This window comes from Phoxinus phoxinus, assembly GCF_949152265.1.
Source record: "Phoxinus phoxinus genome assembly, chromosome: 1".
Lineage (NCBI taxonomy): Eukaryota > Metazoa > Chordata > Actinopteri > Cypriniformes > Leuciscidae > Phoxinus > Phoxinus phoxinus.
Window position 1 is genome coordinate 22,999,745 of NC_136876.1, and position 27,275 is coordinate 23,027,019.

The following is a 27,275-nucleotide window of genomic DNA, read 5'->3' on the forward strand; positions in this document are numbered from 1 at the left end:
GCTGGAAGAAAATCACAGACAGAGATACCCTGAGGTCAGACGCAGCCTTTCACTGTAGTCTTGTATATGGGTACAGCCCACCCACTGAACGAATGTGAGACGGATAACGGAAAAAGAACAGTTCGAACCACATTTGAGAGCATTATTAAAACATCAGGTGATTTATCCATAAGTCTGTACAGGTCTAATAATCAACTTGAAAATTAACTTGCGTCAGCATGTTGACAGACGAGGTAATTAAAATTACACTTATGATTATAAAAGTATATATTTGAGACTTTAGACTGTATAGATCTAGATTTATGATACCAGAATTAATCCCTTTTGACGTTATAGTACAAAACAGCTCTTTCGCCATTATCCTGAAGATTGTAAGCATTCATTTCATGTGTCATAGAACGTAAGAGAGGCTCTCAGGAGCGTGTGTAAAAGTCACATCCTTTTTGATTTTCCCTGCAAAGTCCTTCACATAAAAATCAGTCTACTCTACAGGCTTTCATAGACAAAAAAAACAAGACCTTCCCCCAAATTCCTAGGTTAAGTTTTGTTACAAGCTGTTTACACACTGGCAATAAAAAAAAGTGATTCATACATGAAAATTCTTGATTCTGCCAGTTCACTATATTAGTGTTCTAATAGTTAAAGGGATAGTTCACCCCAAAATTGTCATCATTTACTCAGCCTCAAGTTGTTCCAAACTTGCATGAGTTTCGTTCCTTTGCTGAACACAAGATGATATTTAGAAAAAATGTGGGTAACTCATGCAGGTTTTGAACAACTTGAGCTATATGTATTGGTATATAAAGACAATTGAAACAAATTTTGGAAAAAGTTTTTTAGACTAAAACTGCCTGACATAAATGATGACAAAAATGTGGGGTGAACTATCCCTTTAACTATTAGAACACTGATTTAGTGAACTGGCAGAATTAAATCTTTTTAGACCGTATCTGTGAACAGAGAGCAAAGTAGAAGACAAATAAAGCAGACAACAATACATTGATAACCAATAGTATTTAATGATCGCTCCGAGTTCTGCCCTGTACCCCTAAACTAGCTCCGCCCCCGCTAGAGAGTTCTTTCCCACAAACAGTAAAACAGGATCAGGCAATTAAACGCATCACCAGACCTAAACATATATGACTGTCATTTTTGAACGCATTTGAGTCTGTATGTTTCTATGTGAGGCACAACACTTTTAATCAATGAAAAATAAAATCTAACTGGATCTCATTTTCCAACATTAGATTCAGTCATACTTGGGGGGGTATCAGTTAGTGTCGCTAAATCTAAAAGAATATGCTTCCTAAAATTCATGACATACCAGCATAAAGAAAAAAAGAAAAGAAAAATAAACTCAAGTCAAACAGCTCCACCTACTGGTAGAGCTCAGCTTTGGTCATTGAATAGAAGTGAGGAGGACAAAGACACACACCTCCAGAGAGAAACAACTGGGCTAGACCTGTCCATCTCTCACAAGGTACAAACATCTGAATCCCAGCATAGACAATCAGCTAACAAGAGCTAAGAGGTCCTGATGCTGATTTGGCCTCAGCATTTATTAAGTGATCTGAGATCAGAAAGGCGTTTAAACTAGGGTTAACTATTGTTGAAATGAACCCACTGACAGTATTGCTTCCAAAAGTTCATAAATCCATTCCAGAGGCAAAAAATAGCAAGTAAGAGCGAGGAAAATGGGTCGGGACAGGCTTTGTGTCAGCAGGGAGCGTCTCCTAATTCTTTAGGAATATTGTCCACTTGAATGCACATTGATATGAGTGGGCTTGTCCCTTCAACGGTGTTGTAATGCAAGAAAAAAAAAAGAAAATTCAAGCTGACCTCGTTATAAATGTGTCTATACATGTGTATGCATGTATTTGTGTTTTGTGGGGTGCAGGGCATACACCAGTCTCTTCCACCAGTCTGAGCCATTGCAGTTCGGTCCTTCTCATGTAATACACCCTTATTTTGAATTCCTCTGGCTCTGGCTCACTCTACGGGGCGCTTTTTAGTCCCCACCCATCCCCAATTTTTTTTTATAAAAACAAAACAACCCTCCAGGTGCCTGGGAGAGGAAAAAGGGTGGAGGGGGATGTGTCTCGTCTTCATCCCTCTCTTACTCTTTCCTCCTGCTCCCTCGTTTGGCAGGTAAGGGGTTCGAGACCCCTCCCACTACACTGCAGAGAGGGGCGGGGCAAAATGCAAATGCCTTAAACCCCCTTCCTTCGATCATAACAAGCGAGGATGGGCGGTGCTCTCAATTTGAGGCGCTGCTGTTGGAGGAGCTGGAGGTGGAGGCGACGGCCATGCTGTTGTTACCAGTGGCGGCCACTGACTTGCGTATGTGTGGGAGGAGGTAGGGATCACTGGCCAGCTGGTGAACGTCAATACGATCCTCCTTACGGTACACTAAACATCTGCGAATGAAGGCCTGAGGTAGAAAAGGAATTAATTCGCTTTAGAAAATGCTCATGAAAATGATTTTTTTTTTTTTTTTTTTTTTAAAAGCTTCTTAAAGCTCAAAGGCTGCATTTGATTAAAAATACAGTAAAAACAGCAATACTGTAAAATATTAGTCTTCAGTGTCACTTGATCCTACAGAAATCATTCTAATGCTGATTTGCAAGAAACATTTATTCATATTATTATTATCAGTGTTGAAGGCAATTGTGCTGCTTGTTTTTTTTTCTTCATGATTCATTGATGGGGAAAAAAGAAGCAATTTAATGCATCCTCGCTGAATACAAGTATTCATTTATGAATGTATATTTTATTTTGCATGGTAGTGTAACTAAATTGTTATTCCAATAAATATGAATAAACGTCAATTTAAAGAACTAGGGAGGATTTATAATTATAGTAAAATGCAGAAGAGTCGAAACCTCTCTAAATTGAATTTTTTTTACCACACTGGAGATATACTCGTGGGACAATTTGGATGTAAAAGCAATTGATAGGAGAACAGTAACCCTTATTCATGACACTCAGATACTTCAACAATCCTAGGACTGAACTTCTCTGCTCTGGGATCACACCATGGCCAGCTTCAAATCATCCTCCCACCAAATGCTGGAGTGATGTATCCCGATTGCCAAGCAGAAGGAGTTGGATTAAAATATTCGGAGTGAAATCAATCCACAATCTGCCTGGAATCATATTCACACAATGTTGGCTCATTTGTCCACAGGAGAACTGGCCCCTCGACTAAGCCTGATTTCTCGAGGTTTTTTTTCTCCATTCTGTCACCTGATGGATTTTGGGTTCCTTGCCACTGTCACCTCTAGCATGTTTAGTAGGGGACACGTGATACTCAGTAATATTATTGATTTGACTGCATTGACACTATTGGATTGAACTGAGCTGGATGATTACATCACTGTTATCCACAGAGCTGATTTACGGATTGATTGATCTAACTCCATAATTGATGAACTTTGAACTTTGCACTATTATCTTTTTAGAGCTGCTTTACAGCAGAAATGAATTCTGTTTGCACTACTGATCAGTATTTTCTTGTTTATCCCTGTAAAGCTGCTTTGAAACAATCTGTATTGTAAAAAAAGAGCAATATAAATAAATGTGACTTGACCATGAAAGAAAAGACAGAGACAGAACTGTCAATAAAGGTACCTTAGCTTCAGGTGAGACTCCTGGTTTGGGAGGAAACTGCACCTCTGTGGCTTTGAGAATAGTGTTCTCCTGGAGGATGTCCTGTTGGGACTGATTATGACCGAACGGCTGTGTGGAGAAGTATGAAAATGATGAGATGAGAAAGCTACTAACATCTCAGTGGACAGCGACTATGCAGCCAGTATTAGAAAATGTACGAGTGTGTCTTTTACCTTCTTCCCATAGAGGCACTGGTAAAAGATGACTCCAACGGACCAAACATCCACTTTGTTAGAGATCTTAGGTGGCTCTTTTCCAACCACAAAGCATTCTGGGGGAAGATACCTAGAGCAGAGTAAGGCAAGAGTTTTGCATTTTGGGCTCAGCTGCTTATCCAAACTTTTAGACCATAAATGACTTAACACTACCTTAAAATCAACAGTGTCAACTTTGTGTTGAGGGAGATTCCACAAAAGTTGACCAACTTCAAGAACTTCACAAATTCTGGTCATTGCAGACCACTCACCAGTATGTCCCCGCCCCCTGTGACGTCAACTCCATGCCATCCACCCCATAGTTGTCGTCGTCCATGATCTTGGACAGCCCGAAGTCTGTGATTTTTATCTCTCCACATGCTGTGCCATTCACCAGCAGGATGTTACCTAGACAGAAACAAGGATCAAACTTCTCCATCAAAATGGTGCCGTTCTCATTCTTGGCCTAGAACAGAAGTTCAATGGTCTGTGGGTGTCATACGCATGTCCTACCTGGTTTGAGGTCGTAATGGATGATTGGTGGGCGGATCTCATTTAGGTACTTGAGAGCATTGACGACCTGCATTATGATGGATCGGGCCTCTTTCTCTGACATTAGCTTGTGCTGCTTCAGGTAGAAATCCAGATCGTTCCCCTCACAGTACTCCAGAACAGTGCAGAATCTAGAAACAATACCACATAAAACTATTTATGTGTATCTATGTAAAACTCTCTCCACTTTAAGGAGTTAACAATGGAAAACAAAACTGCACCAATCAAATATGTTGATTACCCCAAATTAGTGAAAATTATCTTGAAAGAAGCTTCAAATCAGAGACAATTCATATTTCAATAAGACAAGAGCAAGTTTACTCACGAGTCGGTATCTAGGGAGAAGTAGTCATACAGTTTGACTATTCTGGGATGGTCCAGTTCTTTATGGATCCTATATTCTCGACAGGCATGCCTAAAAACATTTCATGTCAACCCATTTTAATTAATAAGTGGTGCTGAATAAACCTTTCTTTGACAGAATAATGGACCATATCTGAATCTTTAAACATAATGAGAACAATGGTATTGGTATACAAGTTAATACATTTTAGTCAAGATTTATATGATTTTATATTTTTAGATATCAGGCCTCAGAATTTCAGTCTGGTTCAGAAAGAGGAATGCATTCTGGGACAAGCACATTTGGCTCCAAATGCTGAACCAGTAGTTTTTAAGAAACAAGGCTGGAAAAGGTGTTTGCACTCACTTGTGATAGTTCTCTTTCTTCTCATCTCTCCAGTTCTTATTAAGCTGGTGAATCTTCACAGCCACGTACCTCTGCTCAGTCAAATCAAAGGCCTGGAGAAAGAAAAAAGAACAGGAAGAGAAAGTCAGACATAAATATCAGCACCAATCGATTAGTGAAGCTGCATAATTTATCTACTTTTTTCTTCTATTGTGCTCCCTCCAGCTGTTTTTGAAACAAAGAATGCGTCTTATGTGAACAGCCCATGATTTTTTCTTTAAGATGCCCTAGTCGACAAGTCTTCCAGTCAACCCAATGACTAGTTGCTATGAAGATATGTAGATTTGACCTAAACTCAACTACACATTCACATACATATTTCCCATCACAGATCTGCTTACCTTATATACCTCACTGAAGCCTCCTCTGCCCAGCAGATGCAAGAGCAGGTAACGGTCATTTAGCGTGGGATGATCTTTAAACCTGAGAGTCGAAGAGACAATTGGACAAGGATGTATTAGATATACACCATAGACCCCGTTTAAACTCAGAAAAACCCTCAAAAACCCTCTAAAACATAAACCCCGTACTGAAACCAAAAAGGCGAAAGTGTGGAAATAAACTTTGAAAGTGCATACTGGGAGTTATCTTCATTGTGAATTCTCTTGAGCTCTCGGATGTGAAGATTACGCACGCGCTCCAACCGTTCCAGCTCCACTTGAATCTCCGCTTCCTCCTGCCACACACACACACACACACATTAAAACCCGTTTCCATGACAACACGAGTTTAATCACACTTGTAATATGAATGTGATGATTTGAATACCTTCTTCAAGTGTCCAAGTCTCAGCTTAAAAATTTCTTCTTGCTCATGGTATTCTGCTAAAGATAACCTGTGAGAACAAACAAATTAGGACAAAATCCAATTAAGTTGAATCGCTAAACTACTCAAGCCTAACATGATGGCAGAAAGAAAACTCACATCTCGTTCTCCGCGCCGTTGCTCTTGCTCTTGCGTTTGTTGGGTTCTAGGTTGGGAGGAGGAGTCTGACTGGCGTTGGGCGGTTTCTTCTTCATCAGTAGTTTCCTCTGCCTCTCTATATCCTCTCTCTGCCCATTGACTCTCTCCTGTTGTCTATACAGACACACAGCAGCATAAGAAAGTTAAGTCTGATCAGTAGTTTCAGGCTACAAAGGCTACATTTTTATTTTATACTAAATTTCCTAGCTTTTCTTTCCATATCATTTCATAGTATTCATGAAGTTCTACAAACCCTCCACTCTTTGCATGTTTGTTTCTTAAATATTTTGGTTAATATGATTTTACTATCTTATACTAGGGATGCACCAATACCACCGCTTCCAAACGAGTCATTTTTGGTACATGCCGATAACTCCATTTTCATTACATTTGTAATTTTAAAAAGAAAATGGTGTAGAAAAACCAAAAGAATATGAATCATATTAGTTGGCTTAATTCATTTAGCTAATTGATATTTCCTTCAGTTATTAGTCGTGCTTAATTATGCATGTTAAAGGGATGGTTCACCCAAAAATAATTTTGTCATCCGTTACTCACCCTCAAGTTATTCCAAGCCTGTATGAGTTTCTTTCTTCTGCTGAACACAAAATAAATATTTTAAAGAACGTTGCTAACCAGACAGTTGACGGTGGCCATTAAATAATATTTTTTTTCCTACCATGGAAGTCATTGGCTACTGTCAAATGTTTAACTACCAACATTTTTTAAATATCTTCTTTGTGTTCAATAGAAGAAGAAAAAAATATACAGGTTTGTATGCTTTTATGATGGATGGATGAACTTTTTTGGGCTTCACATTTTTTTGTACCATTCAGTCCTTAATATACTCGCTCTTCCCAGCTTTATAATATAATATAACTCCAATTGTGTTTGGCTGAAAGAAGAAAGACAAATACACCTAGTATGGCTTCAGGGTGAGTAAATTATGGAATAATTGTAACCCTTTAATGTGTCAGTTCAGAATGATGCATGTTGTAATTTTTTATTTTATTTTTCATCTCTTTTAGTGCAGAAAATCTGAAGAAAAAAAGGGTCTGGGGTTAACCAAAAAATCACAATACTACATCGTTATGAAAGAGTTAGCATACTTTTAACAATTATGTTCAGAATTTTAACCTAGCATTTACTTTCTTTTTATTTATTTATTAATATACATTGCAATAATTACCCAATAAATATGTACAGTTAATCTAGATATTACTTAGGTCCTGAGGTAATTCACTCAATCTCAGTCTGAGATTAATATTTTGTAAATAGTGGTAAATTATTTTCCACAAACAAAGCACTTTCGTCGCTTTACAAAATTGAGGTTAAATCACTAGTCACATGAATTACTTTAATGATGTCTTAACTGTCTTTTCTGGGGTTTGAAAGTGGTAGTTGCTAGGGGTGTGCATTGGCACTGCCCTCACAATTCGATTCGATTACGATTCACCAGGTAACGATTCGATTCAATTCGATTCTACGATGCATTGCGATGCATCAAAATTCTACTGCACACAACAAGGCAAATTTTTCATCAGTCATGAGGCAATACAAGCAGTCATATATTGAACAACAGATTTTATTGGCTGCTATATGTGTGTATTATCACTACCATTATCACTGCTGTATCTTTGACATAAATGTCATTAAACAAAATAAAATTGAATGGTACAGGGTATTGTATATGGCATTTTCAAACCTGAAAAAGAAAACATAAATCACTGCTTTCTAGGGCTGTAATCTCCCAATCGATTAGTCGATTGTTGGTCGATACGTTCTGGCTTGACCAAAATTCTGATTGGTCGATTTTTTGCCGCGTTCATTTCATCAGTTTTGCCGCGTTCATTTCATTCGTTTTGCCGCGTTCATTTCATTCGTTTTGCGCGTTCATTTCATCAGTTTTGCCGCGTTCATTTCATTCATTTTGCGCGTTCATTTCATCAGGTGGAAAGCACTAATTGCTAATGGGGGTGTTTTCAGAGCACCCCTGTTTCACAGGTAACAGTCTGTCTTCAGAACACCCCCCTTGTTTTCACTTCTTTTGGATTATCCCAACCCACTGGAGAAGAGAGACAGACAGATTGAAGAAAGTAGGCTACTAAGGTTTGCTGAATATTATTTATTTAATTGAGAGACCGTTTAATTCATAGTCAGTCCTCTTCTACCATGTCAACAAAGACATCGGCAGCATTTTTTTTAGAAGACGGGAACATATTATTGGAGCCCAATGCGCGCACTCGCGCAGTGCCACTGTTTGTATTAGTTTTGAGCCTATGCTTTATTTTTCAGTTATTCACTTTATTTCGTTTTTGCTCTTGATCTGGTTTGTTTAATAAATATCATTTTTTTATTAAAATGGACGTGCCTTTTGTGTTTAAGAGTAAAGCTTTAAGTTAATAATAGTCTATTCGTGTCTCAGCCGCGAAGCTGCGCTCCTGTGTTCAGCCTCGTCTTGTTAAGTTTCCCATTAACTTCGTAGAATCGAAATGTGCCCAGATGCTTTTCCAAGCTTTGGGTGCGTTTTTAATTACCCGTCTATCACGGTCATCTCCCTCCGCCTCAGCCGTCTTGATTGTTGTTGTTGTTATGCCCACGGAAGTAATAAACTTCACAACTTTATTGTCCAACTCAAGGCCAGAAAATAAACAGTGACATAATCGATTATGGCACTTTGCCGCATCGATGCTGAATCGTGCATATCCCGCATTGCGATGCATCGCCGAATCGATTATTGTTGACACCACTAGTAGTTGCGTAGCTGTCAATGGAGGGACAGAGAACTCAATTTTTTTTTAAAGTGAAATCTGTGTTCCGAGGATGAACGAAAGCCTTACGGGTTTGGAGTGAAACGATGGGTGAGTAATTAATGACAGAATTTTTCCTGAAAGGACAGTGTTCACCAAGTTGTTGTCTGTTTGTTGGCGTTTAACACCATGCCAGCTCCAATGATATGTTCATGGTGAATAAATTAAAATACATTAAAAATGTTCCTATATGAGGTTTTGAAAGCAATGAGATAAAATGGTAAAACTGACTTGTGTGTACTAATTTTGTGGTTACTAAAGTTCATGTTAGAAGGCTATGAAGGTCTGTGTACATATGAGCAGCACCCAGCAAGATCCTGAAAGCACCACATTCATTCATCATCCCTGAAGGAGTATTTTATGGCTAGCTCCTATACACACACACGTGGGGTGAAACGGACTATATTCTGTCAGCGCATGTCAAGTGTGCATGTATGCAACATTTGCGTAGTCTCTGAAGTTTGAGAGCACGTGTATGTGCAACTCACGTACTTGACTAGATTCTGAAAGGCGTAGCCATCTGTCCACTGCTCAGTAAATGAGGCTCCGTGCCGTACGGTGGTGAAATGGCCCAGACGTAGCCGGTCCTGCATGCTCTTTTCTCTGCAGGCAATTTTCTCCTGTTTGGACTGAAAACATACCCATCATTTATTAATTGCATTATTATAACAACGTAACACATACAGAACACTACCAGACATTAACCACCATGTCTTCTCTGAACACATATTTACCTTTTCGATAAGCAGTTTCTTACTCATGGTCACACATTTATTGAGTCGTTCTTTACATCGTTCCAGCATCTTCTGCTGCTCATCGATTTGTCTGCGCAGGTCACAGTTCACCTGCAGCGCACAAACACACCAACAAACACGGTATTCTTCAGCAGTGCACTTTAAATCCTGATACAAGCCAGATTTCATTCAAGTTGAGTCAGTGGCATTCACGGCTAATAGATTCATTATAAAATCCCACTTTGTGTGTACACCTTTTTTCAAAAGTTTTGGGCCAGTTTTTTCCCCCAGCTTTCTGAAAAAAGTATCTGATGCTCAAGGCTGCATTTATTTAATAAAAAAATACAGTAAAAGCAGCAATATTATTAAATATTATAATTTAAAAACTTTTATATTTGAATTATCATTACTCAAGTCTTCAGTGTCACATGATTCTTCATAAATCAGTCCAATATGCTGATTGGCTGCTCAAGAAACATTTCTTAGTATTATCCATTCTGAAAACAGTTGTGCTGTATAATATTTGTGTTGAAACCATGATTTGTTGATGAATAGAAGATTCGGAAGAACAGCAATTATTTGAAATAGAAATTATTTTGTAACATTACAAATGTCTTCACTGACACTTTTGATCACTTTAAAGTGCCCTTGTTAAATAAAAGTATTAATTTCCTTTAAAAAAACAACAACATTCTAACAGACCTGAAACTTTTGAACAGTATTGTAAATAGCAATGCTCTGTTTTCACAGGTTCTGTTCTCAAACAGGGGCGGCAAAATATCTAGCAGATTTTCATATCGATGCTGTGTGTGAAAGTCATACCCTGAGCAGGTCGTCAATACGTCCCTCTTTCTTCTCCAGATCTGAACTCTTACTGCTCTCCAGCGCTGCCAACTTCTCCATTGTCAACTCAGACTGAGAAAGAACAACCGAAGCTGGGTGTTAGCGTGAGGATCAGAAAGTGTCTGTAGGTGTGAGCGTGTTTTTAGAAATGTGCGTGTTACCTGTGTGGCTCGGTGCTGAGTTTGTGTAGAGGCTGGCTTGTGGGAACAGGAGGAGTGGGAGAGGTCTGTGGTTACTGAGCTGATGGAGGAGGGGCTTCCTTGCTGCACCTGTCAATCAAAACCAAAAACCTATTTCCATCAATACAAAAAGCTAGAAAACAAGAAAGGGTCTTTGATTAAAAAAAATTGCCACTTTGCACTTGCCAGTCATCGGCACTAAAACTCTATAATAATTTAGATTATTATAATAATTACTGCTACTGTGACAGTACATGAACAAATATAATTATGACTTATTTGATTATAATGCTTGTTCTGAACTGCTTGTACACAGCTACAGCAATAACTTATCTTACTAGTAAGCATCAGTTACAGCAATATACAATTTGCAATGCACACTATATGTATCCCTGACCTCTCATCCATACCGTTTACAGGTTTTTTTAATTATTTTTTATTAATCTATAGTATTTATTGTTGTAGAACATCGCTCAGTGTTGTTTTTTCTGCCTAAATGCAAGTTAAATATGTATATATGGCTGAAATTACATAATCGATTAAAATACTACACCCAAAAATTACAATTCTGTCAACATTTACTTGCCCTCATGTTGTTCCAAACCCATAAGACTTTGGTTCATCTTTAAAACACAAATGAAGATATTTTTAACGAAACCTGAGAGGTTTCTGTCCGTCCATTGAATGTCCAGGTAAACAAAATCTCATAAATACGTTGTAAAAAAAAATCCATATGAATCAAACAGTTTAATGCCAGTCTCGATTGCTTTATATGATGAGCAGTTTTAAATTACATCTAAACAATGATCGACAGATCCGACACGAATAGATAGAGCACATCACAAAATGGTAAGCACGTGTGTGTTTGTGTGTGTGTGTGTGTGTGCGTGTATGTGATGCTCGAAAACCAATAAGGTTTGTTCTAGTGTGTGACACACACATGATTCCATGTTTACCATATGTGATGCGCTCTATGTATGCAAGTTAAACATGTTCATCATATAAAGATGATCATATCGCTTCACAAGACTTGTATTAAACGGTCCGATTTATAACGAGTCATTAAACAATGCCTTTATGAACTTTTTGGATCGTCTAAATTTTAGATAACAGGACTTTCAATGGAGGACCAGAAAACTCTCAGGTAGGCTTGCTGGGGTAGTCAATGTTACCGGTGTTAGGCGGGTTTAGAACAACATGAGTGAGAATAAATTATTCAATTTTCATTTTTAGGCCTCTTTAATAGTTATATCAAATCACTACATGAATAGAAAGAGGTCTGGTAGTAAGAAAGAAACTCACGGCAGCAGGAGGGTTGGAGAGTGAGTGCTGAGGAGAGGACCGCGCCACTGGAGGAATGCCACGTGCTGGACTGGTACCAGTACCACTACCCCCTGCAAACTACACAGAAACAAATGACTTGGAGGTTAAATCAGAGGAAAAGAGCATGGAAATAGAAGTCAAACCAGAATGGGGGTCTAATGGTTATAAATGAATGACAGAATGCATAAACTACATGCACCTACCTCAAAATAATCACTAATTTTGTGTCCTCTCCCTCCTCCTTTGCCTGGGTGGGGGAAATCAGAACAATAGTCATTAAGGGAAAGGACACTCTAAAAGACGTAACATTGCCAAATGCTCTGGTTCTCATAGCAGGTCTATCAATCACATCAACTTACTCTGGTTGTCAAACGGGTCTCCTTTCCTTTTACGTGTTCTCTGGTCATTAGATTTCTTCTCTGGGGTCTGAGTAGGGAGACAGAGAAGAAGAGAGAGAGAAAGAAAGAGACAGACATTGTAAGCTGCCAGGCTAATGCAAGAATCCATGACATCACCTCATTCCACAACCCCATTCATTCCAGAAGTTTCCATTGAAATGTTAGAGGCTCATACAACCTGAAAGACTGGACATCAACATACAAAGACTAACTTTGTCTAACTTTGCCAATTTTCAATTCGCTTTCTATTTATTATAAATTACAATATCGGTAGTATACATATATATATAAATAAATTAACAATGGTTACTAGTCGTCCATATTACCTGGACGTTTGTGAAAAATAAAAATAAAACTCCACAGGAAGTGGCGAAGTCTCGCAGACCGTGAGGGTCAGATCGTTAACGGTGAGTGTTTGTGATAATTACAGTATGTCGGGTAGGAAATCCAGACGTTCGCCAACCAGCAATCGACCTCAAATACGGCTTATTTGATATTGAAACGTGCAAGTAGCAGCAACTTTATATGGCCGCTCACTATAAGGTTAACTAACCTAGATAGCATTATCCATTAGATCACTAGCATTTTTCCTGATAACAGCAGAAACAACTTAAAATACTAATTTATCATTATACAGATAAGAGCAATACATCATTTGAAACTTATTTGTGTAAACTCCGTTGACAAAAAAATAAACTTTGTGCTTTTGTGAAATAAAGAAAACAAACAGGATGCGCTTGCTGTCGTCTGTCTCCGTGAACTGGAGCACGTCACAAAAATGAAACGAAACTGAGCATAGACTACCGGTACTTGCCTCAGACATGAGCAAAACAAATACTCTCTGCTTATGTAATCTGTATGAAAGGTACATTTCTCTAAAGGCACGTCCACTATACTGAGAAGATGAGAGTCAGCATCGACACGGACTCAGAAAACACTAGTTTATTAATAAATAATTGAAATGTCTCCTAGCTATTTTTTCCTGACAAAACCATTAGATTTGCCGGAACTTGAGCACGGAATAGGCCATCACTCTGCCCCCGGTATATACAATAATTAAGTTAATATAAACCTGCGATTAGTCGACTAAAGGCTTAAATGAATGACTAGTCGACGAGAAAAATATTTTGTCGGGGGCAGCCCTAATTTTCTGAAATATTTTTCCAGCTGATGAACAATAGCACAAACATTTAAAGCAACAGACGACATAACTGCAGTACACTTAGAATGAACAGAATGCTATTATCCATGCCATTGTTAAGATACTTTTACAGTTATTGTTCCTGGTGTGAATGGAACTTTAGTCTTGCTTTCTGTTGTTTGTACACTTTAGAGGTGTAACGTCAGTCAGTTCTTTGAGAGAAAATGCATTCTAAAATTCATTGTTATTTTTTTCTCTAAATTAAAATGACGTACAATCTGTTTGCCTGCCCAATGGCAGACAGGGTCATTATTTCCAAAGTTTCTTAAGTTGAAAATATTTGCACACTTTTGTTGTGCATTTCACTGATTAACAAAATCTAGATCCCAAATATTAAAGAAAGGAAAAACTAAATCCAGGTGTAAAAAAAAAAAAAAACAGAATCACAAGCACTGGGTTGTCCTATTGGTGAAATAAATTAAACATGGCACCAACTACAACATTTGGACACCAAGCTGGACCTCCCTGACTGTCAACATGAAACGTAAGCGGACAATTGCACCACCTACCATAGACTGAAGCAGAGATACTTTAGAGACTCAATGACTTTTTCACATCATGAGCACAAAATGTGTACTAACCTCCAGCTCTTTGTCACTGAGGGAGCCCACGCTACACAAGCTCTGGTTAGATGACTCGTTGTGTCCAGAACCCTGTAGAGAGGAAGACAACGGATAACTGGATTTGCATTTCCTAAAAGGAAAGATCAGTGCTTATAAGGCAGGAAAAAAACCCAGTGATAAAAGTCTGTAGTTCAGTGAAAATGAAACTGAAACACATAAAAGCCACTTCGTAGTCGGCACCAATACCAGTATAATCTGTTGGTCTTCGGTACCAATTTCTGTACCAAAGCAAAAACTGTTGAATCAAGTACTTTAAAAAAATGTGTCCTATTTTGTCTTGTCCATTGGTTATATCCCTGTTAATCATTGCTGTTTCCGATTCAATCGCACACTTCACTCTTTCCCCGGCCTTGACAGAAATTTCCACCTTTCCGTGTTTTCACTGTTGTACGGTAGGTATGTTGCTTTTTTTTTTAATGAAACTTACCCACATTCAAGCGTTGATAAAAAAAAGGAATGCAATGAGCTAGAATAAAACAGGTAAAATAAAGGGTGTTCTTTCTTTTGATAGATTGCATATTCACATATTCATACAACAAAATATTCTGGAGGCCATGAATCTTTTGTGAAAAATTATCAAAAATGCTGGTGGTGGCTGGCACCTCAAAAAACGTTGTTAAATACAGTTCACGGTTGTCATTCCAGAAACTTTGCTGTGTACTTCGCAGCATTAAAAACTAAACTTGCATTCAGATTGTGAATGGGTAATAACAGAAAGCAAGAGAAGAGCCCTTTATGATCACTAAAGCAGTCAATCTCTAAAGCAATGAATTCTGCACTCTCGCAATAACTCCTGTTATATTAATTAAAAAAAAGCTGTCTTGTACAATGAATCTCTTATTTAGATTAAGTGTTCACTTTGTTGGTTATAATGAAAGGAATCACAAGCGTGCGGCTCACGTACAAAACAAAACCTTGTGAGTTTTCAGCAGTGTTACGGTAAGTGGATTCTTTCTAACTAACTTACTGACTCGAACCTCTGATAGGCCATTGTGCTCATGCGCTCAACAGATATGATCGTGATTTGCTTTAATGCTTAACGCCTGTATAGAAAAATATTTTTAAAAAGAAGCAGCTGTAAATAGAAACCATTGACACTCAGAGCACTTAAACACGAAGCACCAATCTATTGGAGGGTACCGAATATACTCAGTCCTCTGTACTACCTGTGCTGCAGAAATTCTGGTACTGACATTTTTTATTTAGTAGTGACTGGTATTGGTAGTACCCGTAGGTTTGACAACTCAAATCAAAATGGCTTTTTTCTTGAGGTCAATATCAGCCACATTACTGGAAAATGTTAAAAATGCCCAAATTGCCTGAAATAATATTTTTCAAGCTTTCACGTATACAACACCAACACTTTAATTATCCAATCAATTCTGATCCCATCACAAAATAAATTGGGTTACAAATGGCAATTCATAATGACTTCAATCAATTTAGCTGTAGCTAAATTGTCAGATTTTCATCCACAAACAGCAAAATGTGGAAAAGAACTGAGATTGTGATTTTCCCTGGTTTCCCTCTCTATTTTCCCCCATTTCTAAGACGAATAATTCCTAAATTTGCCTCTAATTCTCGCTCCTCATTTTCTGTTGACCTAGAGGTAAATTAATTATCTAAAACTGAAAAAAGTTTCATGTTTGGGGTGAAGAAATTAACAAAAAAAAAAGTCCAAAAGTGTAGCTCTAGTTCAGCGAGAAAGTAGCATAGGAGTTTTGAAATCATTACCTCAGTTTTTATACATGTTATTAATGAGCCCTTGTTAACTCAAATACAGTTGTGTAAATAAAGCCTCCCTGCTCTGAGCTAAACATGCGATGAGAGATACAGAGAGAAAGATGCTGGTCATTCTGGTCAGGTCAGGCTAAAACCCTCCACAATCCAATGACAAAGTGATAAACACCCCTGTGCAGCACACTGACTGTTCTTAATCATTTACTTGGTGAAAATTCTCACACCAAACCAAACAGATGCAGAGAAAAGAACAGTCACACTAACGCTCACACAACATCCAGCATTGGCCAGTCAGTGGGGAGGACTCTCGTGGCCCTGGCAGTGACCAATGAACAACTTACACTGAAAAACGGACAAACCTATTGTCCTACTCAGAACTGATCCAAATCTTTTCCTCAGTAAAAGACACGTATTGCAAATGCAGATTGATATCCAAGGTCTTTCTGTGGTTCCCCAATACTAAAATGACTGATTCAATAGAAAACAGAGACAGATCAGTCCACAAGCTTTTCAAATACACAATAATAACTACTTCTTGATGCACAGAGAGAGAGAGAGAGATTTCAGAAAAAAAAACAGCTGTTCTTAGCAGACTAATAGGACTAGTGATGCATGGAATTTTCAGCAAAATGTTCAAAACGAAAAAAAAATATGCAAAAAAAAAGGAATTAAAAATAAAGTAATCAAGTAGTTTTGGAGGGCCGAAATAATGACTGTAACAGAGACGTTTAATTCGAGTTTCTCTGATATTTTGTGCACACAATGTGGGTAAGCTATACAGGTAAACATGTCAGCAGTGTGGACACACTTCACTGTGATCAAAAAGGACGCTAGAGTAGAAGTAAAAATACTATCGGTTGAAATATTGAGGGGTGGCTTGTTGCTAAAGAACTTGACTACAACTGGTTTAATTTATTATATGAGAAATTGACACCCAATTCAGTCACCCAGTAAACCAAATTTTAAAGTCTCTTGTTTTTTTATTGCAATATTTCCTATAAATTATTTATTTGTGAACCTTTTTTTTTATTTTTTTATTCATGTGCCCTCATATTTTACCAAAAAAATTTCCCCTCTCTCTTGCAGTGACATCTCTTCTCAGATGACGTGAGAACTAGACAACCTGTCCCTCACAGCAATAGCAAACCACATCCATCCAAACAATTCCAAGAGGACAAAATCAAGACCCGCCTTACATTTTTTCTTGTTCGAGAAGCAGTTTCACTCTGATATATGGCACAATAGGGAAGAATAGACTAATCGCAACTTCCGTTTCAGGCCTACTTTAATTACGAAAATGTTGTTTTCATTTGTGTTTTGGCACAAAAAACAACAACATTTTGCTGCATCATAAATGGGACACCACCTTCCCTTGACAATCAAATATATTTTTGGTCCAAAACGCTGTCCTTCTTAGACTAAATGCTAATGACATACATGAGCTTTTGCGGAAAATGAGTGAAACAACAGCTGGGCAAAAGCAAGAGGAAAAATGTACTTAACGTGTAACTGAAACTGAATGCACGAAAGCAGAAAAGAAAAACATAAGAATGAGTGAAGAAGATGAGGTCTAATGTGAGAGGGAAGGTATGTGCAGGAATGAATGATTATCATAAATAGATCAGAATGATGGGGGCAGAAATATATCAGTTTGAGACCGGACAGACCTTGGCAACTCCGACTCCTGTGAAACGGGCCTCCAGCAACTCCTGCCTGCGAGGATCCAAGCTGTGCAATTCCTCCATCATGGCTGGAGAGAGAGGAAGAGAGTGTGCATAGCATTATGTAGCCATAGTGATGCTGACAGATTGACGGGACAGTGATGTATATGACATCTTGAGTCATGTGTCCCCAATACATGTTTTCGAGAGCATTCTGAGATTCATGACTCAGCCTCTCCACCACCACTCATTCAGTCATAACTCACTCCCCAACCTAAAGCCATTTATCCTATAGATAACCTACGGGAAAACACCATGATCGTGCAAGATCTTAAGACATGTCAAACCACATGCAACACATAACCTGCAGTGCATTTAGCAAAGGAACATTGTTTCTTATTAATCAGTCTTGTTCGCGACTATAAAACAAATGCAGTCGGTTCAAAATCATACACTGTTATTATTATCCGAGGAGGAGGCTAAGGGGAAAACATGCACAATGAAAAACTATATATCTACTTCCTAACTAACCAACCAAACTATTACAACGTAAGAGCCACCCCACCACCGATTTAGATTTTAGTTAAATCTCACCCGTTGGATGTCTAATATGATTTAAAGATTCAATTTATCAGGATTCCCTTGAATTTGTAATCTTGTTTCAGAATATTACACATTATTTCAGGATTACTTGATGAATTGGCATGGTTAAGTTCTCATTCTAGTCCAATCATTAGATGTGTGCGATTGATTGAAATAACCGATAAAAATCAGAAGAAATAATGTTTTAAAGGACAAAGGGTTTCACAAAGGATCAAAACTAAAGAAACAGTATCTAAATACCGTCTCAGTATCGCTTTACCCCTGGGTTTTGCTTCTATTGTCTGTTGTTTCTACATTGCCCTGCGAATTCTTCCGCTAGCCTCCTTAAACCGCAACATATGTCTTTGTACCTGTTATATCGGGGTCTTTTCTCCCTCTTGCCGATTAATTAGATCTCCTTTCTTCGACCGTTCTCCTCCTCTGGTCTCCCGTCTCGCCCTTCCCGTCTCAGCCCGACATCTCAGGGCTAGGCCTCAGCCGAAACCCCGACCCTCGCCTGCGCTCGGTGCCTGCTGTGTCGCTAGGGGACGCCAGCTCCGCGTCCTACTGTAGTCCGAGGACTGCGAGACCTCAGAGGCCTTGATCTCCCGAACCCGCCTTTCTCCGCTGGCCTTCTGCGATATCTATTTTCTACCAGATCTGAGGCATGTGGTACCTCGCTGCAGATCCACACCTAATGTTTTCCCATCCAAAATTATTCGATTCGCTTCGAAGTTGGTTAGTTCTTGTGTTGTTTTTGAGATATTTTGTTTCTCTTGTTTGTCTTCGCTGCTCTGGGTCAGCACCGAACCGGGATCAAGTCCTGGAATGATAAATTGGCTCTTTAAATTCCGTTCCAGCCTAACGTCTCCTTTTAGAAAGATTAGTTGATGAAGACGAAAAGAATCCTTTTACCAATCAGATTCGCGAAATCTGAATCGATTCGGTTCTCATTTTGTGCAATGTAAACAATAATCGGTACGTTAAATCTCATATTTTCTCGTGAGATTGTGCAAGACATTTCTACCTTTCAACCACGCCCATTTCCACTAGCAAACACTTATCAATGAAAGGAAAAATAAAGTTTTTTTTCCAATATTTTTATTATAGGGTTTTATGCTGTGCACATGCAGCATTATTAAAGAAATATAATGTAAACTTTACTGTAGACATGGTTTCCCCCAGCTTTTGCATTCAAACAGTAAATAAAGTGTATAAAACTTGAAAAGGAAAAGTAACAACTTCTTGGACAGTAACTCAAATTGTCCTGCATTATAGTGATTATTTAGGTGAAATGACAGAAATGGTGATTACTCCCATTGGTATAATATTACACTTCTCAATGAATGTGAACCATGTAAAATGTAAATACAAATTTGATTGTTTTCACTATAATTTTTTCAATAAAATCATATGCTAAATTAATAAATGTAAATTAATAATTTAACTGTGAACTTCCACTTTTTCCATTTTGCAATTACTGGGAACTAATTATTGCACTTACAAAGTGTAATCTTTGGCCAATCAAAAAATTTAGAGCAGAGCAAAATAAATAAAACCTTTTTTTATAATAAATAAAAACTGATTTTATCAAATTCCGTGACATCACAATTTTAAAAAAAATCCTCATATTTAAACTTTTTCCATGAATGTGGGAATCCTGTTTTATCGACCTCAGAGCCCATGAAATCAACATTGGAGTTTTGTGGCTTTCAGTCCACATTTAGCTTTGTGCCCAGTAAAGGACTAAAGACAGAAGGGGAAAAAAGTAGCTGACAATCAGAAAGATGCTTTGATTTAATACCATCATGTAGTTTATTCATAAGATAAAATAAAAAAAGTCCTTAAAAACATCACTCAGTCAGTATGATGCACAAACAGTTTATGGTCCTCATGTGCATCATGGGAACTCAGCATTCCCAAGAAGGCTGCATAAGATTGAGTCTCCATTCCACTCAGTGCGTTCAGCACGCTTAATGGCATGTTTCAGCACCGCAATCTCTGAAGTTGTTCCAACCTGTCAATTATCTTTAAATCAACCATGTCACCACATTCTCATGGTTCAGCCCCGATGTTCTCCATCTCTCCAAATAAGCAACCTTGATTCTAAGGCGGCGCCAGGACCTTGCGATACTTGCACTGTAACCAGACTCTGTACATTGTCAGCTGCTTTCCTCGGTTCACCTGTAAGCGCCGGTCCACCAAGTTCTGCACCTTCTCCAAGCCGGCACTGGAGAACAGATCATGCAGCTCATCTAGAAGAAAATGACATAAGTAAAAAAATATATCCCTGTAAAATGTGTGCCATTCTTTTATTAGCTGGATTAATATTACACTATTATTTTGTCATGCTATATTGTGCAACCAAAGCTTATTCATCAAATAGAGGTTCTTATAAGTGTACAATATAAACATGCATTTACCTTGTGTGAAAAAGTAGACGCGTGTCCCATCCCCTCTAACATAGAAATTTTCAGACAAACACCTCCCTGATTGAGTAAAGGACAAACAATTAGGCCCGTTGTTGTATTGCTGTTGTTTACTGCAATATCAGCTTCACAGGCCATTTATAGGCAGATGCAGTCAATAAAGACAAACATTTAATATACTTTAAAATATTAAATTAGTTTAAACAATTTTTATTTTTTTTTGTAATCAAATTTGATAAAAAAAAGTTCTTCAAAGTTTGTCCTGATAAAAATCATGGTCTCATTACATTAAAAATAGTGCAGACCAAAATATGTTTTACAGTAACGGAATGCTACAATATTGACATTTTGGTGGTTCTTCTCCTATCACAATTAGGCCTACTTGCTGCATCTGTGCAAGTGTTTTGAACACGACTCAAGACAACCTCCTGCAATCCGAAAATCTTCTTTGAGAAATTATCTAAAAAAAAAAGTTGACTTCAGTTCACAAGGATGTAACATCTACCTTTTTTGAAACGAAGCTGTGCCATGTCATAGCGACCATAGTCTCTCAATAGTAACGCTCCTCCGGGCTTCAGCAATCGTGCTAATCTATTAATGGAGCTCTGCATCCTGAAACAGAAGGAAGTGAAGAAGTTAATGCACTGCAAGTGGTTGACAATCAAGAAGGACGACAGGTCACTCTGTTATGTTTATTGTGTGATAATGATATTGGCCCTGCTGTCAGCCGACTTACAATAGCACACTTTTTACACGGTTACATTTCGAACAAATAAATAGACATGAAATAGTGGCCATTTCTACCGAAACTATCTCAACCGTGTAGGAAACCTGAATTTAACAGTCACTATGCACAAATAAATATGGTAATAATGCCACAACTGACCAATCAAAATTACATATTATCTACCAATAGTTTCGTCAGCTTTTAAAGCAGTGGTTCTTCAAGACAATATTCAAAGTCCTTTGTATCTAAGCTGATATGTACTTGCTCGACAATATAAGGACTGCCCAATGGCACGGGGCCAGTGTGAACGACGCTCGGGACAGTTGAGGAAACTGTCACTTGCCCGATCGGGCCAGTGTAGGGGTGTGCAATATATAACGTCTATGATATCGTAATTGTTGATTTAACGATCTGACATTATCGAGTATGTCCCCCATTGTTTACAAAAAACAAAAACAAACACACACATTGAGTACACCCATACACTACTACGTGATGTAGTCTAGTTAGTAGATTAGACTAGCGCACGTGCACATTTAGAGTGTATGCTTTTCTGCATGATTTAGTCTATTATAATGCATCTAGAATGACCCCAGATTCAAGATAGGGGCAAAAATCCCCCTATATGTCTTTTATATTCATGTCATTTAATACAGTTAACCAATATTACACGAAAAGCACCATTTTAAAAAGCACTAAATAACACCAAGTTAATATTAAGTGACTTACATTTTAGACATAAAAATCACCTGTTTCATACTGCCAACGAAAAGAGTTCCAAACTATGTCCACAGCAATGTTTTTGTTTTGAGTCTATGAGCAACACACAACGGTGTATCTTTACTGACTGAATCAGCTTTTTGAACGAATTAGCTGAATCAATGATTCAATGACTCACTCATAAAACAGTGACTTGCTGCCACCTCCTGGCTTACTTGAAGTGTCTTTTCTTTTTTTTTCTTTTTTTTCCAAATAACAGTATTTAACGTTTTGTATTTTCAACATTTCAAAACATTATTTAACTGCTCTACAACGATTAACTTGAATATTCTGGAAGGGCAAGTAAAAATTATAATCACTGGCCCAACTGGGCAGTAGAAAAAATCCTTAGCGTTGGTTGAGCCCTGTGTTGTAATTAAAATAAATATTTAGCAATTTAATGAATAAATTTAATAAATGATGCTAATATAACTAAATTTATGGAAAAAGATCATTTGCAGGGTATCAGCCATTCTAATTACGGTAACCGTTTTGAAGACCTTTCCAAAAAATGTTCAGACCTGCACATCATTCCATCAGCTTCAATGCAAACTAACACCCTGCTCAACAGAGATACACAAATGAACACTGGACCCTTTTCACAATTATGTTAAATTCTGTACATTACGTTTTTTAAAGAAAAAAAAAAAAAAATCTGTTTAGTACTGAAAATATAATAATAATAATAAGACCTTTTTAGAGGGAGGGGATAGAAATACTAATATAACAAGAGAAATAGATTACTGTCAAAATTCTAAACTCAGCCACAGTGTCATTAACACTCACTTCTGTGGATGCAGGGCAGACAACACAAATATGAGGACAATGACGTCCAGACTGCGGTCTGGCATTGGATACTCTGCAGACGCATCACTCATATCATGGACGAATGCATGACAGCGCGACGAGTCATACTCAGGGTTTGACTGCCAAAAAAAATTAATCAAACATGTTTAAATAAAGGCCTGGTATGAACGCTAAATACAGATTTCTTAATCAAAAAAGATTAAAAGCTTCCTGTTACTTACTTTGACAAGGTCAACAGCCGTGCTGGAGAAATCACAACAATAAACAAATAGATCTGGGTCACTGTAAAGCAAATAGAAAAGAAGGTATTTCATCTGCATGAGTAACAAACACTATGGACAGGTCTGGTTGATTTATATCTGGACTCACTTGTTGGTTTTTAAGATGGGAAAGACTGTATTGCCTACTCCACAGCCCACCTACAGACCCCCAAACACACACACACACACACACACACACACACACACACACACACACACACACACACACACACACACACACAAAAGGTGAAAGTGAGCATAATCTACTGACAGGGCTTTCATTTTAATACTGAACAGTTCACCCAAAAATGTAATTGCTCACTCTTCAGGCCCTTTCACACCAAGTATGATAACTATAATGTTAAATATTAAGATCTAAACATAATAACAAAAATAGAGTCCATACCACAGCTATAATGATAACAGCACTGTGAAACAATATCATTGGAATCACTTTCAGAATTTTTTTCCCACAGCCAATCAGGATCTATCCTGCTTTAAAAAGCTCAAGCATTTAAAGGGGCAGAAGGGCAGGCTAAACTGCAGCAATAGTGTAATTGCTTTTAATATAATTTTTAATAATTATGATCGGTCTTGGTGTGAAGAGGCCTTTATTCCATATAATGAAAGTCAATGGAGTGAGGTTAGTAGGTATTTGGGTGAACGGCCCCTTTAAATGCATCTACTTGTATTACAAAACTCACCTCCAAGATGCGATAGGATGCAGATGCTCCAGGAAATGTAGTGTCTGTGTGTGACGAAGGAACATCTTCACCATTTAACCGATACTGAACTGCGGTTTCCATCTCCTCACTGTCCTGTGGAGCCTTTGGTCGAGGAGCCAGCTCAGGGAACTCTGTGAACAGCCAGTGGCGATCCTTGAAGAAGCGGTTCTCGTGAATGGTGTAGAAATCGTTCCAGTACTCATTAGCCCTGCTGTCAAACTCCTCTGAAAGAGAGATGTGAACAAAGAAAAGAAAAATCCCTCTGAGCAAGTCTTTGTGACCAAGGCAGCAAACACATGCTGATATAGACAGTGTTGTTATTGTAAATTAAAATGATTTCAAATTGCTTTAGAAAATTGTAATAAAACTGAAATTAAATATAACAGAATAAAACCTTAAAAAACTTAAAAGAAACCAAAAGAAATTGCCTTGGCAACTAAAAATAAATAAGTTTGAGATAATATATTAAAATGACTAAAACTGAAATAAAATAGAAATAGAAATAAAACTAAAACTATTAAAAATGACAAAAGCACATACAATTAAAATGAAACCGAAAATATATAAAAAATCTAAAAGCTAATTCAAAATATGTAACTATGTGTAACTGTATTTTTGCATCTTTAAATTGTATTTTTATCATTAAAGCATTATAAACATTAGGTGGGTGATAAATTAAGTGTTTGATACCTTGTTTTTCTGCTGGGAGAGGTTGACAGTTTTCCTGCACTTTCTTCTGGGCAGCCTCCTCCTGTTCTGCTGACCACTCCACATTATCCCTACACCATCGCAGTGAGTGAGGACGAAAACAAATCAGGTGTATTCAAATGACGGACACATAATTGTACAATTATTATCAATAATTGTATTATTATTAATAATTTTGCATTTCACATTTTTGTTATATATGCTATACATAAAGCTACAGTAATAATAATCAATGCTTTATTTTATTTTGTCATTCTACATACATCATATATTCATTCATATTATACATTCATTATATTATATATTTGGCATTCTGATAATGGTAAAATATAAGTCCTTTGATTTAATCACTCCACAATATAATATATGACATGTTTTGAACTTTCTAATCAATTTCCATGACTTTTTCATGGAGAGAGAGAGAGAGAGAGAGAGAGAGAGAGAGAGAGAGAGAGAGAGAGAGAGAGAGAGAGAGAGAGAGAGAGAGAGAGAGAGAGTGTGTGTGACAGCCAGTCTCACATACCACGCGTTGTGCTGAAACACCTGTCGCGGGTCTTTGAGGAAGCGAGTGCCGAACTGCGGTCGCTTCTGGGCCTCAGTGAAGTCTTCCGTGGGTCCATTAGCAGTTTCTGGCATGTTTTCTACGGAGGAAGAATCAGTAGCAACAGCAGGCGCCGCCATGATCATGCGAACCGGATGCACATGGTTGTTCAGTGCGAATGTCTCCGCCCAGTTCTGCTGTTCGCCAGGAAATATCGCCACCTACCGACCGTTCTCAGATATTACGCATAGACTTTATTTTATCACAATATGTTGACATCATGATTCAGTTGTTTGGACTTCAGTGGTGCTATGTAGCATCTAACAATTGTATAATAATATACAATAATAATAATTATTATTATTGATTGGAAAATATCAGCACGAACATGATTAACATAGTTATAAAACATATTCCAGGCTCAGTTCGTAGTTATAAGTTAAGTCTCACATGAGGCAATCGTAACAATAAAAACATTTGTTTCATTGGTTACAATACAAAGCAGTTAATGCAAAATAAAATAAAACTTAAAATCAACTTAAGCTAAAAAACTCTAATCTAGCCTTTAACCAGCAATATTGGAGATGCTGTTATAGGCGCCCCTCGGGTATCCCTCACACAGGCCTTTACTCCTCCTCAGACTTTTTAAACTATTTTTTGGGGAAATTCCACCTCAATATTAGTAATTAATTAATCAGTGTCCTGTAATATCCAATCTTCATCAGTCTCTGTAAATCTTGCTCAACCCGTGTAAATCTTGCTCAATCCGACCAAATATCAATATCCAAAACCATACAATTTTCTATAAATATATATCATTCTGTAATTCAGTTTAACACATCACCAGAGAACCTCTAGTGCTGCCATGGAAACAACAGTTCTAGAAGAGTTCGTGAAACTCCAGAAGCAAGTACATGTCTTGTATCTATGGCAACAGAAAAGTTTCAGAGGCAGCTGCAAGAATGTGTCAAACTAAGCCTGGGAGCAATGTAAAAGTGTTTACATTATTTTACGTCATGCGTGCTTTGCACTTCATGCTGACACTTAGGACACCATTATCATAAGATGGCTTTCATTGCTCATATTCATGTCAAACTGAAGAGCGTTCATATTAGAACAATGTTCTCTTCTATATGGGCTTTGACACTTCATGCATTAAAGAACCCACTTGTGATTGATAAAGACATGGATTGTATTTGATATGAATGTTATCTGTGCCTGACTGTGATATGACAGACCCCACTTCTCTTCATCTTCACTGCAGTCACGAAGAGCAACAGGATAATATAGAGACCACCACGACATCAGGACCCTTAGGACAAAAAATAGACCAGAAATGACAGATTGGGATGTATACAACGACTCATGTGGCAGTTCATAAGAATGAGAGATTACGTGCTGAGTGTCTCTGAATAATATTTGACAACTTCATGACACAGAACCTGCCTCACCCACTGCCCTTCCTCTCGCCTGTGTCTTTAACAGTGTAGGATTTTCACTGAACTCTTTTAGTCTTCATAGAGAGCCTAAAATCTAAAGGTGGATTATTGGACCCCAAAAATTAAGTCTGTAATCCTTATATTTTTACAAACCTAAATGAAAGTCTTATAATAAATCAGAATCAGAATGAGCTTTATTTACACATATGAGGAATTTGTCTTGGTGACAAAAGCTTCCAGTGCACTGACAGAATGACAGCTACAAGATACAGATAATAAATATATAAAAATACACAATATACAAAATAGACAATATGTTTATGTACAGTATGTTGTATACAAATGTAAGGGATGATAAATAAGCGTTATAGGTCCAGCAAGGGTCCAGCAATGTCCTTCAGGTATAGGCCAACACGGTCTTTCAAATGACTTCATGAACACAGCGGTTAATGCAACAGGTTTATTCAGTCCTTTGATTTTGGGTTTCTTTGGATGGGGATGATGGGGGAGCATTTGAAGCAGGAAGGAACAGCTCCGGTGATCTGTTGAAGATCTGTGTGAAGATATGGGCTCGATTACACGATTACAGACAGGCTGGTGAAACGGCGTCTGGGCCTGGTGCTTTTCTTGTCTTCTGTTTCCGGAAGACTCAACACACAT

The 27,275-nt window shown here is 37.8% G+C and overlaps 1 protein-coding gene across 2 annotated transcripts; it reads right to left on the reverse strand.

Moving 5' to 3' along the window:
- Positions 1 to 996: 996 nt before the first annotated feature.
- Positions 997 to 25,406, reverse strand: tlk2 (tousled-like kinase 2). Of its 2 annotated transcripts, XM_079607834.1 has the most exons (28): positions 25,159 to 25,406; positions 24,618 to 24,706; positions 23,907 to 24,151; positions 23,312 to 23,361; positions 23,164 to 23,224; positions 22,922 to 23,061; positions 21,155 to 21,261; positions 20,644 to 20,709; positions 17,645 to 17,727; positions 14,196 to 14,267; positions 12,375 to 12,441; positions 12,219 to 12,262; positions 11,995 to 12,093; positions 10,675 to 10,782; positions 10,493 to 10,585; positions 9,671 to 9,781; positions 9,429 to 9,565; positions 6,088 to 6,240; positions 5,932 to 5,998; positions 5,742 to 5,839; positions 5,505 to 5,586; positions 5,125 to 5,216; positions 4,741 to 4,830; positions 4,377 to 4,546; positions 4,136 to 4,271; positions 3,843 to 3,954; positions 3,631 to 3,738; positions 997 to 2,431 (listed from the first exon to the last, which is right to left on the reverse strand). In XM_079607834.1, the coding sequence occupies exons 1-28, from the start codon at positions 25,320 to 25,322 to the stop codon at positions 2,258 to 2,260; spliced, it is 3,018 nt and encodes a 1,005-aa protein (XP_079463960.1). In that variant the 5' UTR covers positions 25,323 to 25,406; the 3' UTR covers positions 997 to 2,257. The 2 variants fall into 2 exon arrangements, with proteins under 2 accessions (XP_079463960.1, XP_079463959.1); XM_079607833.1 differs by lacking the exons at positions 20,644 to 20,709; positions 21,155 to 21,261; positions 22,922 to 23,061; ... (3 more) ...; positions 24,618 to 24,706; positions 25,159 to 25,406 and adding an exon at positions 18,592 to 19,255 and having other exon boundaries at positions 998 to 2,431.
- Between the last annotated feature and the right edge of the window lie 1,869 nt (positions 25,407 to 27,275).

Excerpts from the sequence above, each read along its gene's own strand:
- tlk2 (XM_079607834.1), bottom strand. The coding sequence starts at position 25,322 with ATGATCATGGCGGCGCCTGCTGTTGCTACTGATTCTTCCTCCGTAGAA. Across the intron at positions 23,225-23,311 it reads CCCATCTTAAAAACCAACAA|TGACCCAGATCTATTTGTTT; the intron begins GTGAGTCCAGAT and ends TTTGCTTTACAG. Across the intron at positions 3,739-3,842 it reads AGTGCCTCTATGGGAAGAAG|CCGTTCGGTCATAATCAGTC; the intron begins GTAAAAGACACA and ends TTCTCCACACAG.